We start from the raw sequence: 24,851 nt of genomic DNA on the forward strand, positions 1-24,851 counted from the left end.
GCACGAGTACGTAGGCCAAGTTTCATCAGTCAAGGAAGGATAACTTTGGGGAACACAAACCTATGGCATCGTTTGATCATGAAAGGGGTTGGAGCAATTTTCAGATGGAATTTCCAAGACTGCAAAAGACAGGAGATTAAATGTTACTTTTGAGGGGTGGGGGGGGGCCTGAGCAGTCATGGACCCACTCAGGTGTGATGGCACGGGTGAGGGTAGAGGAGGTCCTAAACCCACTGGATAAAAGATACAGTGCCATCCAGAAGTGGAACTTATAAAGAACTAGGAAGCATGGAACAGGTTGGCGAAAAGGGCCTCTCCCCTCCTGACCTGTAAGTGCCCAAAAGCATGCATATTGTGTGTTCAGTTCATAAATCTACAGCTGAATTATTTCCCATCTAAGGTTGCCTCTGTAAGATCATTTTAATATTGAGTTGACTACCTTAAGCTTCTACTCCTCTTATGTCCTGTGAGGCAGAATGGTGCTGAGGCCATGTAGCTCCAGGGCACAGGGGTTAAGGGGAGTGAAGCAGGTAGATGACATGGGGGCGGTAGGCACCTGCCCCACCCCCCTTCCAGCAGCCCAGAAAAACCCAGGGTAGAAGGGAAACAAATGGGGGCTTTACAATGTCACGTCAAAGGATGGGGCAGGAAGAGGCGGGTGTGAAGTCCACCACTTGACCAGGCAGGTCTAAATTTGCCCTTTTGATCCTGCTGCTCGGCACCTGCAAGGTTCATCGCCTTGTGAAGGTTTTTGCACTATAAATATTTAGGCTGCCAAGACATAAATCGGTTGGCAATAAGCCTTTCTTGAAAGTAGATTTTATTACCACCCTACATATGATAAGAAGGATTTCACACAAGGTACAGTGGCACATTTATTTGCATTTGTTAAGCTGGCTAAACCCAGGAGCATCAGGGCACTGGTTACAAGTAAGTGCACAAGAATACAGGCATATCAATCAGGTACTTAGGATGAGAGAAAGACTATCAGTTGGAGAAAAGTAAAGTCTTGAGGTGTTTTCTAACGGTCTAGTATGATTGCTCAGATCTGAGTTTTTATGGGAGAGAGTTCCAGCTCTTTTGCAGCTATAACCGGGAGGCTGGACCTGCCCGATCCGTTTCTTCTAAAACTGGGGACCATCGGCTGATGGGTGGAGGTCACGCAGCTGTGTCTTGTCGAAAGAGGTTTGGATATTTTTTGGGAGAGATACTTCGGCGCTGTATTGGAAAGACATTTGTGTGTGATGGCTAGGGATTTGAAGATAATGCGCTCTTGGATGGGGAGTCAGTGGGCCTCCCTTCTTACAGCCGAAATGTGATCACGCGTAGATATGTTGAGTGCTGCTCCAAGCGCATTGTTCTGGAAGACTTGTAGTGTTTTGATGTTGCGCAAGGGGTTTCCCGCAAATAGGGAATCGCAGTAGTCAAGCCTGGATCCTATGAGTGCTCTGACAATGGTGAGACAGCTTTCTGAGGCCAGGAATGATCTGTAGGCGTAGATTAGTTTCAAGGTATGAGCTGCTGAGGAGGCGATTGCATGGACTTGTCTAGAGAGGGAGAGCGTGGTGTCCAGGCGGACACCTAGGGTCTTAACGCTGCTGGATACCTAGATGCGGATGCCTTTAATGGTAAAGCATTTGTAGGCAGGGCTAAGCTTCTCGAGTGCTGTGTGCGACCCTACCAGCAAGATTTCTGTATTTTTGTCATTAAGACAGAAATGGTGGGAGGCCATTCATACCTTGATGGTGTGGTAGATGGAGAGAAGATTGCGAGAGCAAGTGTCGTAATTCCATGTGCAAGGGGTTGGGGGGGGGGGGGGCGGGGGAGTATGATCTGCGTATCATCCACATAATTTGTGTAGGAAATTCCTTTATCGTCAAGCAGGTCGAATAGTGGCTTGGTGACTATATTGTAAAGTGTCGGGGAGACACAGGAGCCTTGTGGGACACCACACGTCACCAGGGCCATGGGGGCTGCAGCACTGGAGGAAAAACACCCTCATAGTTCTTTCGGAGCGGAAGAAAGATATCCAGGATATGGCATCAGGTGAAAAATGTGCTTTAGAGTTCAGATGTCAGCACAGAATTTGATGATCTACAAGGTCAAAAGGCTGTAGACAAGTCAAGTAGCAGGAGGAGGGCTTACTTGCCAGCATCTTTGATGCCATCCAGTTGGATCTTTAGGTCCAGAAGGGCCGATTCAGTGCTGTGGCCAGAGCAGAAGCCGGATTGGCGTAAACCTAGGAGGCTGTGGGATTGCAGGAAACTCTGGATCTGGAGATATGCCACTTAGTCCAGGATTTCTAGCAAGAAGGTGGTGATAGACCAGGACGACCCAAGCATCCTGAGGCTGGATGGGATTGAGCAGGAAGCAAACGAGGAGTTTATCACGGTCGCAAGGAAGGGTGCAAGAGTTTCCCCACAGTCCTTGATGACAGGTGCCAGGCAGCAAGAAGGTTTGAGACTTAATAATTTGGATTTCCGTCAGAGATAGGTTTAAAGCAGAAAAGGGGTACATCAAAGAAGGGGTGGGTGTTTGAGTAGTTAGGTGCAGTGTTTCCCTGGGCGGTTTTCCTTTAGGTAACAAAATTCAGTAAAAGAACAGTATGTTGCCTTAAGTGGCAAAATGGTGCATGGCGCACACTGTACAGTGACACGCTTAATATAAAAGTTTAGGGCGGACAACAGAACGTTGTCCTAAGTTATTAAATGGTGCACACAGTACGGTGGCTTGCTTAAGGTAAAAGGTCAGAGTGCAGACAACAGTAGGGTGGCGTAATGTGCAAAAATGGTGCACACTTGTCACTTCGAAGACGGCGTAATGTCAGTATTATTAAATGATAGCGCAGACAACGGAAAGTTGTCCCAGGTCATGAAAATGCTGCACACGGTACGGTGGCGCTTGGAGAATAGCCAAGCTCATGTTAGTGCAGAAAGGACTGTAGAAGAAGCTGCACAGAGAACACTTACCTTTTTAAGGCAGCCAAAGTAAATGTGAAGGTCATGGTAGAAGATAATGAAGGGTACAGAATGTCCTCAAGTCTTGTGCTAATTACGGCACGGGTCAGGATGGAGGACGCCCTCAACCCGCTGGATAAAAGATACAGCATCAGCCAGAAGCAGAACGCATAAAAAATTAGGAAACATGACAGACGCTGGTGAGAAGGGCCTATCCCTTCCTGACCCTGATGTGCCCAAAAGCACGCATATATAGTGAGGAGTTCATCATCTGTTCATTGTATATAATAAAGCCTATGCGAAATAATTTTCTAAGTTTGCCTCAGAGTAATAATTTTAAGAGTGTGTGGATTACCTTAGGCTCTACTTCTCTTAATACATCCCTTCAAACCAGCAGCAGAGTAGTTATCTTAGTGTTCAACGTTGTAATGCTGGAAACACATTGGAGGGACAGGACCTCCATGTCATTGTTCTGTACTCCCTTATGTGTGTTCTGTGTTTATTTTCTGTCCTTGAGTAAAGTTGCCACCCCTGGCAGCGCAGCTCTTCCTCTTTTTGTTTGTGGTGAACAGAGACCCTTGGGATACCCTTATGGATCCCATGGGGGGGGTACAACCCTGTACCCTAGTATATGTTTTTGGGCACCTGTGAGTTTCCCACAGAGCAGGGTATGGGCTGATGGCAGCTTCATGCCGATATGACAGGATCTCAGAGTATCCTCCATTTTAGGATACCCATGTCCTGCCATAGGAATCAGTGGATTCCTGATAGAAGGCAAAATGGCCCCTGGGGCCTCTTGGTTGCTGTTACCTTGATTTCCCAAAGTCCTGGGAAGCCCTGACTCAGTCCCTTCCCCTGACTGGCTGGTGGGTGGAAGAACCATATATAGCATTGTTGGGAAGTCCAGGCCAGACTGGCTCGAGCCTTCCAAGTGTCTGTACGTTGTGGGTACACCCTTGGGTGGGATCTGTGTGAATGGAGCGTGTGACCAATATGCAGTCCATGTTATGGGTTTCTGGTTTCTGTGCGTGTGACACAATGAATCAGACAGACCTGCCTGAAACCGACATGAATGCAGTGTGGTGTGCTGAAAGGCTGGGTGATTGCCCCAATCCACATTCCTGGTTATGGGTGTCTGGGTGGAAGTGAATAGCCTGAATGCCTGTGAGCCCGATTGTCTGCCTGCCTGCATGAATTAATGCCCTTCTGTGTGATTGGCTGACAGTCTGGCTCAGCAAGAGTGAATGAGGGACAGATGTGCATCTCTGGGGACCTCTCACTTACCAATTTGTTCAGAAGCTGAAGTTGAAACTTGAAGCAGTTCTTCGAAGCCCAGCTGGAGGAGAAGATTGCTGCTGCATTCCTTCGACCCAATCCAAGAATTGTCGAGTCCATTGAGGACTGATCCAAGAGAGGACCTGGCTAGGAGACCTCGCCCCGAGCTACAAGGGACCATTGTGCAAAGACATGTATTCTTCATTGGATGTACCCTGGAAGCCAGTTCTGCGAGTCTGACGTCCGGAGAACGGGTCCACCGAGAATCTTGAAGAAAAGCGCCTGGACATCGAGGTTGAAGTCCACTGACGTCGCCTGGGGTTCAGAAGATTTCTGTGACCGCTTGAAGCCAGTTTGTATCGTGTTACCCAGAAGCCGGGACACCTTCACGCTGTGCTGCTCGACGGCCAGAGCCAAAATGCTCTTAATTGCCATTTGAACGAGGCTCCCTTGTCATCACCGTAGACCACTTTGTCCCGCTGGAGAAAGTCGAAGTTGCTGGCTATCGAGTCCGCCGGTGGGTTTCCCGCTACCAGAGGCCAACAAAGACGTCCCAAGGACACCCGACAGAGTGAAAATGCAAGGTCCAGCCCCTGGTCGTGTCCCGATTGCCAAAGCTATCCCCAGGTGCGTGCTGCGGCACCGACTGGCCACAGGACTGCCTAAGACGACTCCCGACACCTGGCACCCTGCTGCCAGGCCTGAATTCATCACCGCTGAAGGTTTTCCAAGTCCACAGAGTCTTGCGGCACCAAACACTTTGCATCGAAGTCTACCGCACGCCTCACCTGCCCAGGACTTCCACCATCGAGGAAACTATCATTGAAGAGCACTGCGAAGGCCGAAGCTGCTGTGCCAGCACCAGTGTTCCACTTTTCTTCGAGGTTCTCGACGCCCAGTGGTTCCTGCTTTAAAAAGGGAGTCCACCCTCGAAGGATACCATCAACGAATCGTCAAAGAAACCCTTCCACTTCAGGTACATTAAGGTAGTTGAACTTTTTAACCAAGGCTTATTGAGCATTTATGGGCAGGGTGTGTCAATTATATTATTATAGATTGCCCAGGTGGGGGATCCTCATTTAGAATTGTGCCTCTATGTCCAAAGAAAGCTTTCTGCCATGGCTTAATCTGCCTTCCTTCCTTATTATCTATGCCGATATGATTTGTATGCTCTATTATAACTGCCAGCTGTTGATGCATTTTAAAGGAATATAACGTCTGAGTGTAGTACCACACAGAATTGTATAGATTTACCATTATGGATTACCAGAGTACAAAGTATGTTATTGAATTGGGTATATAGTTCTGAACCTTCTTTTTATATAAATAAGTGTGTTAGCACATAACAGTGTGTGGACATTCCTTTGTGGGGGCTTGGGAACTCACTGTATTACGAACCAGCCTGCATCACCTCCTGAGAGCTTACGCATTGGTTGCTCTTCCATAGCTACCATATAGAGAACCTTGCCTGGGGCGATCTGTGTTCCTACCCTATAGTGGAAAGAAATACAGATACCCCACCCCCCCCTCCGGTCTTTACAAATGTGCACTGCAGAACCTGGTAGGAGCTGCTATAAATACACTCCTTTGTAGCCAGTTAGAACCTTGCCATGACCCTGCTTGAGAGAAAGGAGGTACTAATGACCTGCAGGAGCGAGGCTACAATCCTGATGGTGCCAGCATTCAAATGATGACCCCATTATAATGGGTTTTCTGAAAAGCACACATCAATAGACCAGAACCCCCTGTTTTTTTTGCATATCACTCGATAACAGCAGGGCGCACCACTGCCCCATGACTGCTAAGGAAGTTTGAACGCCGGCACCCCCTCATGATGCCATGTTAAGTCCCCCATGCTTACCATGAAGTAAACAACAGGGAACCCGGCAGTGCTAGTTTGAATGCTTGCCTGCACAGAAAAAAATACAGGGGTTGCTTATGTGAGACAGGGAGTCTCATCAACACCCCGCAAAGAGCCAGTGCTAGGAATTGTGGGGCCAAGTGCAGCAAATTAAATGCAGGCCCCTTAATTTGCATTTGATGACATCACATCACAAGATAATGACCACCATGTATGTAGGCAGGAGCAAAAACATTGTTTAAAAAAAAAAAAACACACACGTATATATAAAATCTTAGAGCAAAATTTCAAATAACTACACTAGCCTAGTATAAAAGGTGCCCACCTTTTAAGTGCAATAATTTATAATGAACTGTTCCAAAGAAAACAAAATCCAAACATGAGAGGTGCGCTTTAAGGGCACTTTTATGTGTTCATGTGGGTAAGCGACTGGATTGTTAACATGACAACCTGCTGTGAAACCCAAGTAGCTTAAATCTTGGGCAAGCACATTTTTTTTTTAATGCTGACCTCAAAAACACACAACAGGGGTTGCGTCCACCCGTTGAAAAAGGTGGGCAGACGCTGTGCTGTCCACCCAAACGTATAGACTTGTGCCCTGAAAACCAGTAGAGGGAGATGAAGCCTAGCGAGGGGTCGGCAATAATATATAAAAATAGGCAGCCAAAATACGTTAAACTCGTCTAACCTAGCCTTAAGCAACGATATGATGGTTTATTTAAATAGCGCCTATACACAATGTGTTTCAAAGCGCTTCACGACAAGGGAGGGAACATGGGAAAATACAAAAACATTCTTACAGGCCATGAACAACAAGAATGTAAAATTAACTATAGTACTCTATTCTGCCAAGCGACATTTCGGAGGAGATGGGAACAGACATCAAAATAGAGGGAGCCGACTGCTCTGACTCACCCGTGATATTAAGGTTGGCTGGCATCTTACACTTAAACCACATGGCATCATATAACGTGGTCTTTACTTCCCGGTAATATAAATAACTCTTAATCCAACCATTCCTGGTCTCCCCACATTACCGCCTCGCCTTTCTACCTCGACCCGGTACTTACTTGCGAGTTATACCTAAGCTTTTAAAGATCCGATCGATGGGTCTAAATATTGGCTCACAAATAAGTCATGGAACGAGGAAGAGGGACCCGGAGCCGTACTCCAAGATGCACAAAAGTGCACATTTGCAAAGTTTACAATCAGCCTTCTTTTTTAAATAAAAACACGTAATATTCCTCACTTCTAGCTCCTCTGAAAAGCACCTTTTCATTCCCACTCTTTCTCACTTTCGGTTAGATAACGGTACATACGACGAGGACACGTTCACTCATCAAATTGCCGCTGTGGACTCAAATTTAGAGCGCGACCTCCTTCAACTGAAACAGTTCCGATCAATTTGTTGTAAGCTCCGCATTCGTGCAATTAACAGAAACCTTTACACCTGTACGAATTCCCATAAATGTATTAAACATTTCAAACACTAGACCGCGCTACACCATTAATTAGAACGGCGGCCATGTTGGACCTGTGTAATCCGGAACCCACCAACTTCCAAATGAAGGACCAGTCTGAGACTTGCAGTTTTAGGGTGTGGACATTAATGCCCGATGGCATAATGCAGCCGCAGGCTGGCTTTGTTTAAGTACTTTCATGGTCCGCCCGAAAACCAGTCACCCAGATTCAAGAAGCAGAAGTAACTGAACAGGGGAACAAGCTCCCTGTATTGTTAACGTTACGGAACTTCCGCCCGTGCCCTTTACTGTAGAGAGGAGAGACTTACACAAGCCGGAATCGGAGGCGCGAGTCAATATGGGAACATGGGGCAGTGTCTCTGTGCACTTGTGATGTCACGTTGCATCATCACGCCTGGTCTTTGTTGACTTCCGGTTAAAGAAGGCACTGCTGTCACCGGCTCCGTGGGCTTGTATGCCCTGCGTGCAGGCTAGCGCGAAGCAGCAGGTAACACACCCAACTTGGTGACATATGAGCCTCAGTTAGCTTCCCCAATAAAGAGAGCTAGTGATGCCTTTTTCTTGCGCTCCTAAACTGCACGCCGATTTAATCTAATGCCGATTTACGCTGGCAATTGCGCATCCTATGGATCAGCTGTAACCCGTCTGTTATAACTCTGCTAGACAGAGTTGCGGAAGGAAGAACAGCCACCTTTCGTGCAGGGTGCAGACATTGTTAGTACAAAGCTCCGCTGTTGTGACACCCCGTAAGCTTTTCTGCAACACTGCACTTTTGACACACAGTCTGCAATTTCTACTCTTTGTTTTAAATGTGATTTGTAGTAGTTAGGGCCCGAATGATACGATTTGTTTCCCAATTCACATAGCAGATAGGCTACAGTGATGCATGGCTGCACATTTTTAACAATTAAGCAGACGAGAGAAAACGTCTGTGGTCTGCTTGCCTCGATTTCTTCCCAAAATGACTGCAACGGAACTTATTACCCTCCGCAGGAATTGTACACGTGCGGAATTTGTAACCCCCATGTAACAGATGGCCCTGTTTAACCCCGGCCAAACAGTTTACCGACATTTTGGCCCTCTTACATAGTCCTAGCCGTCCAACATAAATGAAATTAATGCAATTTGCTTGGGAAAGTACATTGTGTAAAAAGTTCAAATGAAAATGGAGCGCTTAAAAACAACACATCTTTGTGCTTTTCACCGTGTGCATACGTTATACAGTTCTAGTCGCCGCTAACCCGCTACTCTTTTTAATCTTGTAGCCGTTTCCCTATCAGCACTGTATCACTAGATTCACATCAGATTCTTTGAACTCTAATTAATACACGCCACTACTGCTAGTTTATATGTAATGTTTGTGCTTTTAGGAATGTCATATGCATTTCAGAAATTTGACTGAAATACACAAATAATTGCACAAAACGCTGGCAACAAGTAGATGCATAATGTTAATAGTGATCATTTTACTTGTTTTAGTATGCACCGCTTTTTAAGAGGCACTTTCCTCTAAAGTAGACCAGAATGGCTGTTCATGAATGTTGAACTGCAAACATGTGAGTTGTTGCTAAATTGTAGACAGTTATCGCCGTTTTTGCCCTTCGGTTTCTTTTGTTATTTTTATTTCTTTGTTTTCTTTATAGCCTGGCAGTGGAGTGTGTCTGCATTTTTCTTGGATGCTTTGTCAGTAGGATTTTCTTACGCTATCAAATTGCTATTTTTGAAATGTATTAGCTGCATCTCTCCTTGAGTGTTGCTGAGATCCTCAAATAGTGATTATGCAGAGTCGTTTTTCCAGCGCTGAAGCTTTTTCTGCAAAAATCAGAAAACCAATCTTATCTATCAGATATTCGAGTAGCCAGATAATGTACTTTTACCACTAACCGTTCTCGGTCCTTGGCCCAGCCACTCTTCCCTGCACTGCCTACCTGCACTACGGGACTGTCTCTGTATCCTACTGCCCCTTCTCCCGGCACTTACCTTGCACTTGCCACCAGCTGGCCCTATTACTTATCTTGTATTCTACTAACCATGTACTGCACTTCCCCTTTTCCCAGTCCCCTACCCTTGCACTTGCGCGATCTGAATGACACTTGGCCTAGTAGGATCGTTGTCTGTTCTCCCCTTGTCCCCCCCCGCCTCGTCACGCCTTGAAACACTTGTGTATAGGCGCGTTACAAATGCCATATCATATACCCCTACCATTTGCATTTTCTCAATGCACTCTTGTGGCTCTGAAAAGTGTGAATAGCGTTTGGGTAAGTCAAGAGATATGGAAAATGCAAGATAGCAATAAATTGATACATACAGACTGCCAGTAACCCAGAGACCTTCAACGGATGTGTTTTTAGGTGTTCTTTGTCAAGAGCATAGAGGCGTTTTGTCTAGAGCGGGGCCTTGTGTGGCAGTGGCGCCCGTGTGCGTTGGCTTTGGGTGTGGTATGTAAGTTGGCTGTAGTGGTGTAATGTTTTCTTGTTTTAAGTCTGTTGGGAAATGATATTTAGATTTCAGAGTGAAGATTGGTCTGTATATAGTGCATTTCTGTGTAGCTATTGAATATTTTAGTGGAACATTGATTCCGTCAGGGGAACACTTAAGTGACATCTGTGCAGGCAAACTCTTACTGTTTGGTGATTGAGGGGTCGCGTACTGGTGTGGACTGATAACTTGGGCAGTGGCTGGCTATGGATGAGGGTACCAGCAATGAGAAACATGGGGAGCATGCATCAGTTGGTACCTAGTAGTACATGAGTTATGAACATCTCGAGGAAAGTAGAGTAGTTTTCCTGAGCCGCAATGTCCACATGATTTTTCTAAGAACATCTCCACATAACATTCGTTCAAGCTGAGATGTATAGTAGCCACTTATGCACCACTGTAAAAAAAATGGTAATACAGTGTCATCTCTCAACTTCATCACTGTTCTTGTTAATGAAAATACACCCATTCCCCAGAGAAAGGCACTCTCTTTGACTATTTTATTAAAATGTTATAACCCAGGAACACCCCAAGAGGCTTTATAATGGTGAAAACCACCATGGTTGTGGTTATTTTTTTTTTTTTTTTGCATACATGTTTCTGCCCTTATAGTGCTGGTATCCTTAATGTGACATCAGATTGGTGATCTAGCTCGAAAATGGATTAGAACTATTGCCTCTCCCGGTTGAGTTAAATTGAACTTAATCCTTAGTCACTGCAGTCCCCAGGGGAGGCGTTCTAGGTGAAGAGGCTAATCAAGGCTGCTCTGCTAGCGCTGTCTGTCGACCGGTTCCTTCATGTTTATTTAAATAGTATATAAAGGTGTCTTTTATTGTATAATTCAAGATCGAGCAGCATCATAATAAATAAAATGGAAGAGCCAATATCGTAAATTGTATTCCTCTTCATTTGACTGGGGCACATGTGAAACAGGCACTGAATGAGCTATTTCCAGCCTTCTTTTTAGTTTGGCCTATTGGGTTTTGCAAGGCCCAGTGTCTGTCTGTGCGGGCTAGATTTCATTCACTGACACAAATGGGCTAAATCTGAGACATTGATCACTAACACAGATAGGCTAAATGCGAGATATGACGAACGGACAGAAATTATCTATCTTCTAGTAGGTCATAAAAGTGGTGGGGCTTTCCTGGAGTACAGCAATGGCTGTACTTCCCGCCCTTACCTGATCTGTCGCTGCTGGTTGACTGCGGCAGCCAAACACTGACTGGAGCTGCTTCTTCGGGAGCTGCCCTTTGCCTTGGGGCTCTTAGCCGGGGGCTGACCGGGCAAGGGGCTGCCCTGAGGATCTCTCAGAAACTGGCAGGTGCCAGTCACGTGAACTGTGCAATCAGCCAATAGGAAATTGAGTGGGAGATGGGGGGGGAAAGCGGGACAGAGAGGCGATGTAAAGCCTTGTAATCTGGCTACACAAAATGAAATAGGGCTTGCTCATCCTTATGGCCAATCCCCATCCATTCCTGCCTCTTCCCGCCCAAAACACCACCTCATGGGAACTCTGAGCTCTCTTTAATCAAGCTTTACCATCAGGCTTTGCATTCACAGTGCCTGCCAGTGTTTGTTCAAAGCAGTCTTCAGAGAGTTAATAACTTCAGCGGAGTTGTAAACACGCTACTTGTATAATAAAATGCCTTATCAGGCCTTCGTTCAGCCACTCGACTTATAAACTTTTTACGTGTCCTTCACTAAAGTCCTGTTAAAAACAAGCATTGGCCAAGCCCCTGAAGTCCTGTTTCAAACAAGCATTGGTAAAGCCAACGTTTTTGACTTGTGCATATGTTTTAAGCTTTTGTCAGGCACTGCCATTAGGTGCTCAGGTACTCGTACCATTTTGCACTTGCTAAACAAAGGGCAGTTAATACCACTATGGCAGTACCTGGCAAGTGCCTTTCCAATGCCTATACAAAAGCCCAAACTGTTGGTACTGCCAATGCTTGTATTTTTATGGAACCAGTTTGAGGACGGTAGGATCCCAATGGTGATCATACTGGCAAATAGAGCCAGGAATATCCCCTTTTGCCTAAATATCCTCTTTTGGCCATTGAAATGTAGTTAATGAAACAATAGGTGGTGATGGACCAGGATAACTCGAGATTTAGTTAAGGCATAGTTGTTGGTGCGTGAATGGAAGAAGCAGGACTTCAAAGGATGAATAGCCTACAGTTCAGGCAGTTTGATTTCATAGTCACCATTCCCAGGAGATGGAGGATCCTCTAGATCCAGACAGTAGATTGGGAGCCACTGATAGCTTGCCCGAGGCTTCCCAGGAGCTCTTTGCATCAGTCACAAAAATGAGCACACTGTGTTTATTTTGGTTTCTGAGTTCCCAGGGTCTCTTCTCTCCTCTTCCTGCAAAGCAAACAGTCAAAAGCTGGATGCACAGTGAAGGGAGGTGCTGCATCTGAGCTAGGCAGGTTCAGGACAGTGTCCCAACAAGGGATTAACTATCAATAACAAAAGTAAATGGGGGAAATGTGTTTTGTTAGCCATTGTCGTCATGAGGTGCAAATGAGGGCTGATTAGAAAGGGAAGGGGTGCAAACATCTGCATGCCATGTGAAACGAAGCTGGGGCTGTGATCATTTCAGTCTTTCTTTAGATTTTTTTCGGTTAGCAATACTTTGCATGCTGCTAATTGTAGACTTTCAGGATGGGGGAAAAATAAAGCTACAGCTGTAATCGTTTGTGTGTATAAAAGACAATCTGTGTGAGTCCCAGATTGCAAGAAAAAAAGGTACATCTAGAGTTACGTGTTGCTGTTTATGGTAAAACTGTGAATATTATTTTTATTGAATATACTCTGTTCTCTGTTATAAGGCAGTAGTGCCGAACGGTATTAAAGGTTAAGATGGAAGTTTCCATGTTATGGAGGAGCACACATCTATGTGTATCCTAATACAGGAACTCAAACGCTAACAGCACTTTCACATTTTAAGAGTTAAGCACCCGTTCCAAGGGCTGGAACAGGTTTGAACAGCCCATGGCCAGAGTTAAAGATCCAAGCAAAGGAATGGTGTTTAATGAGGGCCCTGGAATGTTAGCGGGGACAGAAGGTGCAATTAAGTGGATATTGGGTGGTGGGGGACCAAATGATTATGGGGTCGGTGGGGTTAGATGGCGGATGGGGGAACCGGCCATCAGGCGGCTTGGAACACAGGCTTAGATTAGCTGTTCCAGCCCGCACTCCGTGCAACCTGATTGGCTGGCCCCCACGCCAACGGTGCTAATTAATGAAATGTGGAAAACTTCTAGCCGCACTGCATTCTGGTGCTTGTCCACTTACGTTTATCAAACTAAACAGGCATGTCAGATGACATGTGATGTCAATGTAGGGCTTAAAAACATGAGTTAAGAGTTCTGTTTCAGCCTTTTTTTTTTATGAAATAGTAAGAATTAAGTAATTGGATGGGAAAAGTGACCAGTGTTTTTTGTATATATTTTGATATGATTAATACAGCTTAAACCGAGTAACTAAGTAATAGAGCCCTGTACAAAACAGGGCTTTGAATACAGAGAGAGAGCACCGAGGAGAACAATGTGATGGGAGAGCAATAAATGGGGTTGATCCCCTTTCTCGATCTTCCGGTTTGTGTAAATAGCCAGGGAGCGGTGGATAACAATTACGCATATGTTAAAATTCTGGCAGGTGATTTTCAGCCTTTCAATAATGGGTTTAAATGGTTTGATTCATGAGCACTGGTTTTGTTGAAAATGGGCCAAAACACAACATACAAGTAATTCTCTAACTCATGCAAAATAGCAGGATGTCTGAGAGGGCTGTATATGCAAGCCAGGCATGGCCCATTGGTCATGCAACAGAATGACCTGCTCGATTCCTGCAGAAGGCGGGGCGGCAATCCTGCCTCCTTCATAAAGGGCAAACTGGTGGCAGGTTTCCCCTTGCCACAGCCATACTCTTTGCTCAAAATGTTAATATAATGATACATATACTGTCTGGTTGGGGCTTTCAAGGCAAATATATACAACTGAATGTTATTTTAGCCCTTCTCTTTGATATTTGCATATAATTTGATCACATGTTAATTTTTTCAATCTTGCCAATTATTTGGTCATACATACCTTAATAAGTGTCAAGGACGAGTATGCTTGTCCTTTTTGCATAGACTTGCATAATAGCCTGGCACTTAAGGGGTTAAGGGTAGTCAACAAAGGCTTACTTTTCGTTGGCTGAATGCTGTGACCTCGCATGTGAACCCAGACGTGGACCCCTTGCTCAATGTGCTCAGAGAGGCACAGTTCCACCTCACTGATGAGGTCCAACGTGTCTGGGGTTGCTGTTGGTACTCTTTTTTTCAAATGAGGTTTGCCTGGCGTAATTCGGGCTGGACTGCCCTTGTGGGCGGGACAATGACTGATATGCAAATGGATATTCCTCCTTTGTGAAAAGTACAGTGAGCAAAAAGCGATGGCTACAGACTCTCAAAGTGGGGCAAAAAAAACACAGAACAGGTTACTATGCCATGTTCTTTCAAGAGAGAGAGGCGTCTGCTACCTTTTTTTTTTTGTATTTCTCATTTGTGCATCAGGTAGGCAACATGCTTCTTCGGTCAGGTTTATGGTGGTTGTTCGGAAGTTACGGGTGCGCTGACCCCCTGAGCTCCTTGGTTGGCCCTTCATGGCCTAAGTGTCTTCCAGACCCTTGTGATTCTTTGATTCACAAGTGTCTGGAAGACACTTGTAAGTCTCTTCCACTCTTCCAGAGTGCGCTCTACGCACGATGAGTGCGTGGAGCGGATGAGTGCGCAAAATGAATGAGGGCGAAGCTGATGTAGGGTGTGGAGCGGAGCGAGGAGCGGATGCTGAGTGCGGAGCGCGTGGAGAGCGCGGAGTAGGTGTCGAGTGTGGAGCAAACGGGTGATCTATGTGGATGAACCCATTAAGTGGTTGGAAGGAATGGATATAGTAAAGGGAGGAAACGGGTAGTGGGTGGCATAAACCGAGGATGGATCCGGAGGAACGGGCGATGTATATAGATGAAACGGGTAAAGTATGAGGGAGGACCAGGTGAAGTGTGTGGACAAAATGGGTCAAATATATTGAATAGATCGATTGAAGTATGTGGATGGAACGGGTGAAGTGGATTGAAAAATGTAATTAGAACAAAGTATGGAAGTATGGGTTTGGAACAAGTGTAGTATGTGAGTGGAACAAATAAACTGGGTGGAACCGATGAACCAGGTGAAATGGATGACCCAGGAGAAACGAGAACGAATGGAGTGGATGGAACTATTCGAGTGGGCCCGATCTCAAACACCTAATGTAAACCACCATATCACATCTCCACGCTTACTCTCTTCTTTACACCACCACTCAACTAGAACACAATGATACTATGACACCATTTGGTATAGCTGTTCTCATACCATCATCTGCCTCATACTCCCCATCACTCTTAACTAAACGCTGCTGGCTACACACCCTCCAGCCTAGGCGTTCTCCTCAGGCCAAACGCAGCCAGAATCGGTCCGAATAAAAACCTGCCAGAACTAACGCATACTCCTGATCTCTCAACCACCGCACCTACCGCTAAGAATCAGCTATCACATGAATGCCACACTAGCTGCACACATATCCGGTGCTCACACGCACCTTTGACTCTCCCTCTCTCTACTGACTTGAACTTCGGTTCCCGAGGGCGTTCAACCTACCAGCGCCTTGAGACCATACCAATGGTACATAAGGCGCTATATAAAAGCAAAGAAACATAACATAGCATTGGCCCCTCACAGGCTAGGGGTATCAGTGGTCTTCTTGGTTTCTCACTTTGTGTGTCGTGGACGACCAGTGTCTCTCACCTCTTCACTTTCTCGTTCGGTGCCTTTCAGGATATGGGCTCCTCTAGCCCTGCCAGATTCTTGTCTTTCCCCTCTCAGGCTATGGGCATGTCTCGCCCCTGTTATTCCTCTGTTGACCCTTCCAGCTCTGGGCACCTCGGGCCCCGGTAGTTATTTGATTCGCCTGACCCGTGCTTCGGCCTGGCTTAGCTTCCCTGCGTTGGAATTGGTAGCCTCCGTGTCTCCATACGCTGCTTGCCTTCTTTGATGGTGAGGATGGTGCTCCCTGCTTCAGCATCCTCGTGGTGCTTCGGGACTCCGCCTACGCCGCAGCTCTGACATCCTTCTCCCACCTTGGTGTACGTCTTATGCAGGACTCCTCCTTTGCTTGGGTGCGCTCAGCTGTGCATCATCCTACTCATCGGATGGTCTCCCTTTCTCTGGCTCTGTGGCTGTTTTTTAAGTTCATCTGTGGATTGGAAGACGCAACCCAGTTGGTTTTAGGATTGTATGAAAGGCAGCCTCATCTCCAGGTCACAAACCCAGCCTCTAATCTTAGGGACCCTGTACATGGTCCTGCTTATTCCCCATATATCCTACTAAGATGTCAGACAGTAACGAAAATGAGAGGTGGGGGTGTTTGTCATTTGGGCATTCCTTGTCCCCTTTGGGAACCCACTTGCCCTGTCCCCTAGGGAGGGTGTTGTGTACTAGCCTCATGTCCCTAGTCCCAAAGAGCGTGACTCCCCTTGGGAAGACGGAACAGACTCCTTGGATTCGTCACGACTATAAGGAAGGCATGGTATCGCAAGTATGACACTGACACAAAATGTACAATTTGAAAAAACTTTATTCAATTTTCGGGGTTTGCAAAAGCTCCTATTTTTCCCTGTAGCTAGGATGGGAGTAGTCTTGACCATCAAATAATAAATAAAACAGCCTTAGTTGAGTCTGTCAAATCAAAGTGGCCTATACTAACAAAACCTAATGCCTGCCCTATCTCTTGTACAAAAAGTGTGTAAAGGAGAATATATATGCAAAGGAAAGTCTGTGTTCAAATATAAAGAATAAATGTGGCTGAGTCAGCTCTCCTCCCCACGTTAGACAGCACGCAGTAAGGTGTTCTCCGTAGGCAGGATGACTCGCTCTGGCTCAGGTCCTTAACACAAATTGTTAGGGAGAATTCTCAAGAATGTGCTAATTTCCCTTACCTTTTGAGACCCCCAGCAGCTTTGCTGGATTTCTAGGATTAAAATGTTTACCTGGAAAGAGTGTGAGACTTTTTTTTCCCACTCTTTCATGTATTTTGACGTGTGTTTTACTTTTGTGTTCTTTGGATATGGAGTTTTAAAACCACTCCATAGGCATCGTCTTTTACTGTGTGTCACACAGCACCTTTTAGTGCTGTGGCACAGGGGTGTCTTTCAGACTCCCCAAGGTTTAAATACGTTCTATGGGACTGACTACTGTCTCCCAGAGCATGTAAAGTTAAATTGACTTTACTAGTCTTTTTTTTTTAATTTACAGACCCAGCACATACTATCTTCCTATAGAGTGCTGGAGGGGTTGCCTAGCTTCACCTCAGTCTTAACACGCATGTAACAGTCAAATGTTAAACTTTTCTACTTGAAAGGGCTGGTGGCAGTGGTTTTAAACAAACTAACATGATTTTTCCTGACCGCGAACACCGGTAGCTAAAAATCGGGTCAGCCATGTTTTCCAATATGGCGCCCAAGACCTATCTGTAAAAACAGACTCTGGTCGTCTTTTTTGCCGTTTCTTTTAGGAAAGGTCCTTCTTGTGTTTAATTCTGCGCACCAAACCAGGTTTGGTCCCTTTTGTTTGTTGACCTTTGGCGGGATTCAGTGCGGAGTGTCTGGGGTAGACAGGAGGTGAGGGAGGTGTTCGGGAGAATTCTCTGTTTAGGCTGAATTTCCTAACCTAGTGAGTCCCCCAGCAGCTTTGCTGGATTTCTGGAGTTTTTTTTTTCTCCTGCCAAGAGTGAGTCTCTTTTCTTCACACTCTTGGACATGATTTGAGGGGTTCCTATGACTGTTAATGTGTTTTATGGGCTATGGCGTCTTTTACTCCATAGGGTCTCATGTGATTTTACTATGTGTGTTACATAGTGAGACCCCACCATAGACTCCATACCCTGGGACTGACTACTGTCTCCCAGGGCATGTAAAGTCACCATTGGTTTTACTAGTCCCAAATTATGAACAGAAACCAGTACAAACAATCATATTGTGGACATACTGGTCGGGGCAATTCGATTGCCCGGGGGTCTGTTAGTCGAGGGGGCACGTCTCCGTCCCACCTGATCGAGTTTTGGCTGGTGGCAGTGGATACTACTTTTTATATTCGACCGCAAATATATCTCTATGAGATTTTCCCATTGTTCGAGGCTACCAACTTTAATTATTTAATTCTCATAGCCTCAAACATACCGCCGGTTTATTTATTTAATATTAATTCGCCGGTTGGTATTTTTTGCCAGAACTCTATTCTAAAATGGCGTTTGTGTTCTCTACTGTGACTCCAACCCAAGTCGAGCCCTTTGTTCCACTTTTTGGCGGGCTTCTCCACAGAAGCCTCCAAAAGTGGTGCCACTCTGTCTGGGTACCACAGGAAGTGTGGGAGGGGTTTAGGCACCCTGGACTGAGTTACCTTGGTAACTCAAGTCGCACTCTTGTGTGATTGGCCCAGGCCGGCTCACCACTTAGCATGTTTGATTGACAGCTAGGCTGAGTGAATGGGGGTGTGCTGCATAAAAGCAGGGCTTTTGGGACTGGAACTTCAGAAGTCGCCATAGGACCTGAGAATCCGACGAGGGAGAAGCTGAGCCGACCTGCTACGACAGCACCGGTGGAGCCCTGCGGAACCGACTCGCCACTTCCTGACGACAGAGAAGATCTCCCGGCTGGAGAGTCTTCTTCCCCTGACTGGTGGGCACAACCAGTTTACTTTCTTTTCCTCGCATCCCAGGACGTCTTGTGGTCGAATTGCCCGTGCCAAGCAGCCCGGCAACCGGATAGCCATTTACCACTGGACCGCGAATAAAAGGACCACTCCTTTTAACTGAGAACTCCGCGGCTGGTTTCTTCCCTGGCAGTGCAACGGACTCTCGTCTTCCTCCCCGACGAGATCCTCTCTTCCCCGGACGAAGCACCCGCTGCCAGGAACAACTGCCCCCACTGGAGTATTCTCACCACTTTAAGGTACCGTGTCCGCCAGGCCTCCCTTTCTAAAGATTGCTACAAGGTAATTATAATCCCTTAACCTTCTGGACTGGGCTGGCTGACCTTGACCATCTAACTGGTCCCTTTCTTTCGGTCCAACTCTTTCTGAACTGATTTCGAGACTTTTGGGCACTTTGAACCGTGTGACCTTGGACACATTTCGACCGGAGCCTCTTACAGTGGGTCCGGCCTTGTTAACTTTGACTTTACGGTTTTAAGCTGCCTTCTTCTCCTACTGTGTTCTTCTGAAAGTGTTGGGATCTGTTTCTATCTTTGCTCTGCCTTTCTCTCCCCTTTAAACCGATTGATTAGAGTGCCATCCTCGTTAAGCGCTCACCGCTGTCTGAAAATAAGTGTTGCTTTACTTTAGACTTGTCCAACTAATCGTTGAAGGGAGTGTATATTTTTTAGTGACCGTGTTTTTGAACTGCTTAATATTAGTGCCTGTGTATTTTATTAGATGTGGTTTTAAATAAATACTTATATCTCTTTTACACCAAGCTCTGGTCAGTGTTTGCTTGTTCTACTGTGTTCTTTTGACCTATTGTGAATACTCTGTATACTGCCTAACTCTTCTTGAGGGAAGTCTACTGCTCAGCCACAGCTACCAAGTGAATCTGTGTGGTGCAGACTGCTACCAAGTGGGTTTACTGCCAAACACGTGTAGTCTTAAATCTTTTGCAGTGGTCCCAGAAGGAACTGCACAGGTTTCTGCCTAACAGGAGGTACCCGTAACACCCTGTGCTTAGTCTCCCAGGAGACCTGAATGCACTCTGGCGTGATTGGCCGGCTTGCTGTCCGTTAAGGACAGCTACCCTGCTGTGAGTGACAGCCAGGCTAGAATGAATGGGTGAAAACTGTTTAAAAGCAGGTCTTTGGGACTTGGAAAGCAGAGTCGACCACTGCAACGAAGAACTGAAGACGAGCTGAAGGAAGACGACTGCTGCAACTCCTGGTCCACGGTGAAGCCCTGCTGCAGGTCTGAATTGCCTGAAACTCCATAGACAGAGAAGCCCTTCAAGGTTAACTTCTTCCCTTGAGTTTGGTGGGAACAACCAACTCACAAGCAACCTGGACATCGTCCCTGCTCTGGTTGAATTTTCGTCAGAGTGCTGTTGAAAACTGGATAGCCAGTGGGAAGGATACCAGTTTGTGGTCTTTAAGGCACTCCCTTCTTAAACTGATTTTTTGCCAAGCTTGTGGCCTCTTCCCTGGGCAGTGCAAGAACCTCCTGACGGCCTCCTTGTCCCCACGACTGAAGCTCAGGAACAGAGAGATCTGCAGGATCTGCCAGGAACAACTACTTCAGCTACAGCTTTTCTTCACTTACAAGGTACTGTGCAAGTGAGGTGCAGAACTCCGTTTGCATGCGGTAAAAGCTCGTGAAACTTTCCTGACTTTGAAGGCTTGTCCTTCCCTAAACCAACATATAACTTTTCGTCTGACCAAATTCTTCTAAGAACCGTGGCAAAGACATAACTGTTTACTACTAGGACTATGCTATCCTCTCCAAGACTCTGAACCATTGACTTTGGCCCAGGCCTATTGAATTGAATTGCTGGTTGTAGTGAACTGAAACTATTTGCCCTACCTCTAAAAGTATTTGTGCTGTTGATTCGTATAACCTTGTCTTTTTATCCCTTTTTAAAGTAACTGAAGTGCCATTTTGCTCCCACTTCAGGGGAGCTGAACTTGTTCAGGAACTGATTGGTTGTGTATTAGATTGTGATATTGAGCTGCTCTTACGAGTGGAATGTTTTCCAAATGACTCTGTAAATAAATGTATATTCTTTTACCAAGAAACCTTGACTAAGCGTTTGTTTGAATCACTGTGATTGCTAGTCCTTTGTGTAACCTTGTACTGCTCACTTTACTCTTGAGATAAGTCTGGCTGCTCATTCACTGCTACCAAATTACTGTGTAGTACAGGCTTGTGCCAAAGGTAAAATTGTACTGACACTTGTAGTCTTAATTGTGTGTAGTGTTCCCAAAGGGTACTGCATATGATTCTGCCTATCACAAATGCAGTTCAAAACGTGGACTGAGGCCCGCCTGGCCTTCCACGTTAAAGTCTCTTTCCAGCTTTCAAAACACAGGTTCACGTTGTTCCCCCTGTCCGGCTCAGACCCTTCAAAGCAAAAGTTTAAAACATTTGCAGGTGTTCCCTTCCCCAAGCTTAATTCACATCCTTTTGGGGTTCCCTTTCCCTTAACTTATTACACTTCCGGTCTCCCTCACTCGGACCGTTTCCTGATGTCCAAGACTTTCGAATGTGCGTGGCTTTTACTTGCAGACCTCGCAGGACCACTTTGACTTTCCCTTAAGCTCACACTCTTGCGCTATTTGCCCCAGTGCTTCTTGGTCTGGGTATTTCAATGTTGTCTTCCCCAACGTTCACCTTTTTTTACTCTTCCCCTTTCCTCAGGGTTAGTTTTGACCACTTCGCTTTTACAGTTAATTTTCTTTATTGTTACAAACATTTCACCTTTCACTGAGACCTTCGAGTGGGCTACTTCCTTTCGCTGGACCACTCCGTTACTCTGTGTCGCTTGTACTCTGTATCGCTGGTTTCACAACTATCGTTACTTCAAAGCTCATACACACGGTCTGCCTTTCTTCATATCTCATGCGTGCAGCCTTCAATTGTGCTATATATATTTTGCAACTTCAATCTTTCCAGACCAGTCTTTCATGTCACTTGCCAACTCACCGGCTGTTTGTTTTTCTTTCTTGTCTTTACAGCTTTTCAATCCATTAGTCAAGGTTAGTACCATAGGCTTGTCCTCGCCTCCCCAACTCTGCCATTCAACACCTGTGAGGGTCGCTGGCATCCTTGAAACACAATGCAGTCTTCTTGCTTGGGATTTGGCCTTCTCCACGTGTCGTTTGCAGCCTTTTGGAGGCAGCAACTTCCTGCAGGGATCTCCTGGGGTTCTCTGCTCTCGTTCCTCGGTTCGTTGCTCTGCTCCAGTAGGTTTGATTTTGCCCAGAAGTTCTGCTCTTGTTCGTGTTCCACCTTGCTCAGAGTGTCTCTATGTTCTGCCTTTTATCCGTGTGAAGAGAGCTAATTGGTATCAGATGTATGCACTTGGAGTCAAGTGCCTCACTTTGCCTGACTCGATTAGCGGGACATGTCCAATGGGATATGCAAGGGTTAGCCTTGTTGCTCTTATTCGCCCTCTTCCTCGGCCCAGTGTTTGTGTGGAAAGGATGGGGGGGAGAGTTGGAACACTGGAGAATCCCAAAAAATAGGATGTGTATGGGAAAGGGGGAATACTGTGTCTCACCATTGGTTGCCTCAGTCCCACTCCCAGAACACCCCTCACCCAGGTGATCCTCCCTCACTGGTCCACCACCTGGAGCTGGATCCAAAAGTGATGGCTGTGTCCTGGCCACCTGGATGACCGTCCCCGAGGATTAGCGGATGAGACACCCTTTGGTTTCTCACAAAACTCTTGAATTTATGATATGTGGTACCTAAAAGTAGTTTATTGTTTCTAGGTTTTTTTTCATAACGATATAAACTTCATTGGAAAATGAAAGCCAACTCATGCAGTTGGCACACGTGGAAATCTCTCACAGGGCATGTGCTGCATTACTTTTCTGGACTTTTCCTGCGTACTGTATGAAAGCCATTCAACCAGGATTTTCATGTTTTACATGGCAGTTGAGTAAGGTGCTCAATGTTTGAATTGCTTGGGCTCATAGTGAGATCTTTTGAGTTCCTGCCAGAAATTCTTAAAGCTATTGTTTCACCTCTTCACAACCTATAGAGATCCTGAAGTACCAAGCATGGTTAAAAGGCCAGATCCTGTCCTTTTCTGCTGAACAGGAAAGATCCATTTCTGATCATTAGGTGCATAAGTTGGTGCTGTTATGGGATAGCTTTCTCTCTTCTTTCTGGAGTCTAAACACCTCTGCTAGAGGACAAGTCGTCTCATAAATGACAGCAAGGTATTTAGCATCAGTAAAAAGGAGCCATTAAGTTGTTCTCGAGAGAGGATGGCAGCATGCACTCTAGACTTTTTTTCTTAGTGCCCAAACATTAGAACATTTCTGAATAAAACTGGCTCTCAAGATGGTCGACCAATCTGTGCAGTCAACTCTTGACACTCTTTTTAGGCTTAAATTCGGATGGAGAAAAAGGAGCTCTTGACAGTGGCATATCACCAAGGCGGCTACTTACATATCTGATTGTCCAGTGCATTGAATGTTCCCTTGTTTCAGTGTGGATTGCAACATTATGAGGTGAGGATCCTTGCATTCAGCATGAATTATGCTCACAGAGGAATTATGCTCAGTCTTCACAAAACATTGGCTCAATTAGTAAAGATTTTGCACGCAGGGGGCCCTTCTCCATACATAGGAGGGCGCTTGTCAGGGCCATTCATTGTTATTCCAGTTCAAGAAACAAGGACAGTTTAAACAACTACAGGGCCATCTAATTTAGAACCGCATCAAGAGCTAGCATTGGTAGATGTTCTGCCTAAATCATAAGACTCAGACTTTTGCTTTAGTGAGTTCAGAAACTTCGGGATCATGTTAGTACTACCTCAAGAGCATTTGGTTTCAGCACATTGCTGGCTTTGCGTCCAAATTCTATTGGATGCAATTAGCTTTTTCTGGGGCTTCTGGTATGGCATGTGTTGGATGATTTACCTCCACAGCCGTATTGCGTAGCTAAAACTGAAATCTCGCTGCATTTGAGCACAGTGATTCAATGCTGCTTGAGGTCATATAATTTGCTGACCATGCGAGATTAGTAGCCAGCATGCTTTGGTATATACCAATGAGAAGGGCTTGGGTGGAACTTTGGTGTTGTCTTCTCAGGGTCAATGGTTCCAGAAAGAGAGGAATTGTTAATTCTGCTTGAGGCAAATGTATTTTTCTGAGCTCTGAAGACCTTTACTGTGCTTCACTCGGGTCATGCATTGTTGGCCCAGAGGGAACTTTTATTCAATAAGTGTTAACATCAAATGCTGGGGAGGGAAAATGATCAAATGCCTGGGAGCTGTAGCGGCTTAGTTATGTTGCTGGGCCGAGAAGTGTTTACTGTCTATTTGGGCATATTATCTTAAAGGAGTGGCAAATGTGAGGGCTGAATATATGTTTCCCCCATTGATTCATAATTTCTCTCTGGGTGTATTTCATTAGATTTGCAACCATAACTCATGGTGCTCTTCTGCTAAACCTGTGCTCCCGTTTTGTAGCTATGCTTTAGCACAGGCAAGGATTTGGGTGTCGTTTTCAAGTTATCGTGACTAATGGCTCCATAGTTTGCTTTTCCTCAATGCTCTCTATTTTCCTGTGTTGTCAAGAGGAGGTGGGACAGGAGGAGGCTGCACCATTTGGGACAAAGAAGGAATGCTTCTGGTTGTAGAGGTTGTTATATGCGGAAGCACTGTGGTTTATTCCAGTAGATCGCTCTTCGCTCAGAAGACCTCTTGCTCCCTGGTTGAGGGTGGTGTGGTTCATCTTGTTGTTTGGCAATGGAGCGGGTGAGCTTTTAAAATGAGCGCATCTCTTGGAAAGTTGTAACCGTTTGGCTTTCTAGGTAGAGTTGAATTTGAGATCATGTAACCGTCCGTCATTGGCATGCTTTCTCTAATAGCTCAGAGCTCACAGGGCAGTGGTCTTGGCACAGTTCATGAGACCTAGAAAAGATACTGAGTGTTTTATAGGATGTTGTCCACTTAGGTCATTTTATTGGCTTTATAGAGCGCCTTTCGCCAAAGGCACAGAACA

At 45.7% G+C, this 24,851-nt stretch overlaps 2 protein-coding genes across 14 annotated transcripts in view; one reads left to right on the forward strand and one right to left on the reverse strand.

Annotated features, from left to right (window-relative positions):
- The window catches only part of LOC138526466 (putative protein ARB2BP), a 77,984-nt gene extending 70,017 nt beyond the window's left edge, over positions 1-7,967 (reverse strand). The window contains exon 1 of one of the 5 annotated variants that reach the window (XM_069637263.1): positions 7,883-7,967. The gene's annotated coding sequence lies outside the window, so the exon portion shown is untranslated. Of the gene's footprint in view, positions 1-7,342; positions 7,536-7,647; positions 7,779-7,882 lie in introns of those variants that run through there. The other 4 variants (XM_069637262.1, XM_069637265.1, XM_069637261.1 and 1 more) reach the window with 4 other exon arrangements.
- Positions 7,927-24,851, forward strand: part of SENP7 (SUMO specific peptidase 7) — a 1,759,378-nt gene continuing 1,742,453 nt past the window's right edge. For 5 of the 9 annotated variants that reach the window (XM_069637250.1, XM_069637259.1, XM_069637253.1 and 2 more), the window contains exon 1: positions 7,934-8,061. Coding sequence is in view for 4 of the 9 variants with exons in the window: in XM_069637251.1 (XP_069493352.1) it covers positions 8,029-8,061 (33 nt within the window). In the remaining 5 variants the exon portion in view is untranslated. Of the gene's footprint in view, positions 8,062-24,851 lie in introns of all 9 variants that reach the window. The other 4 variants (XM_069637251.1, XM_069637256.1, XM_069637257.1 and 1 more) reach the window with 2 other exon arrangements.

This window comes from Ambystoma mexicanum, chromosome 7p (assembly GCF_040938575.1).
Source record: "Ambystoma mexicanum isolate Mex_15411 chromosome 7p, UKY_AmexF1_1, whole genome shotgun sequence".
Taxonomy (NCBI): Eukaryota; Metazoa; Chordata; class Amphibia; order Caudata; family Ambystomatidae; genus Ambystoma; species Ambystoma mexicanum.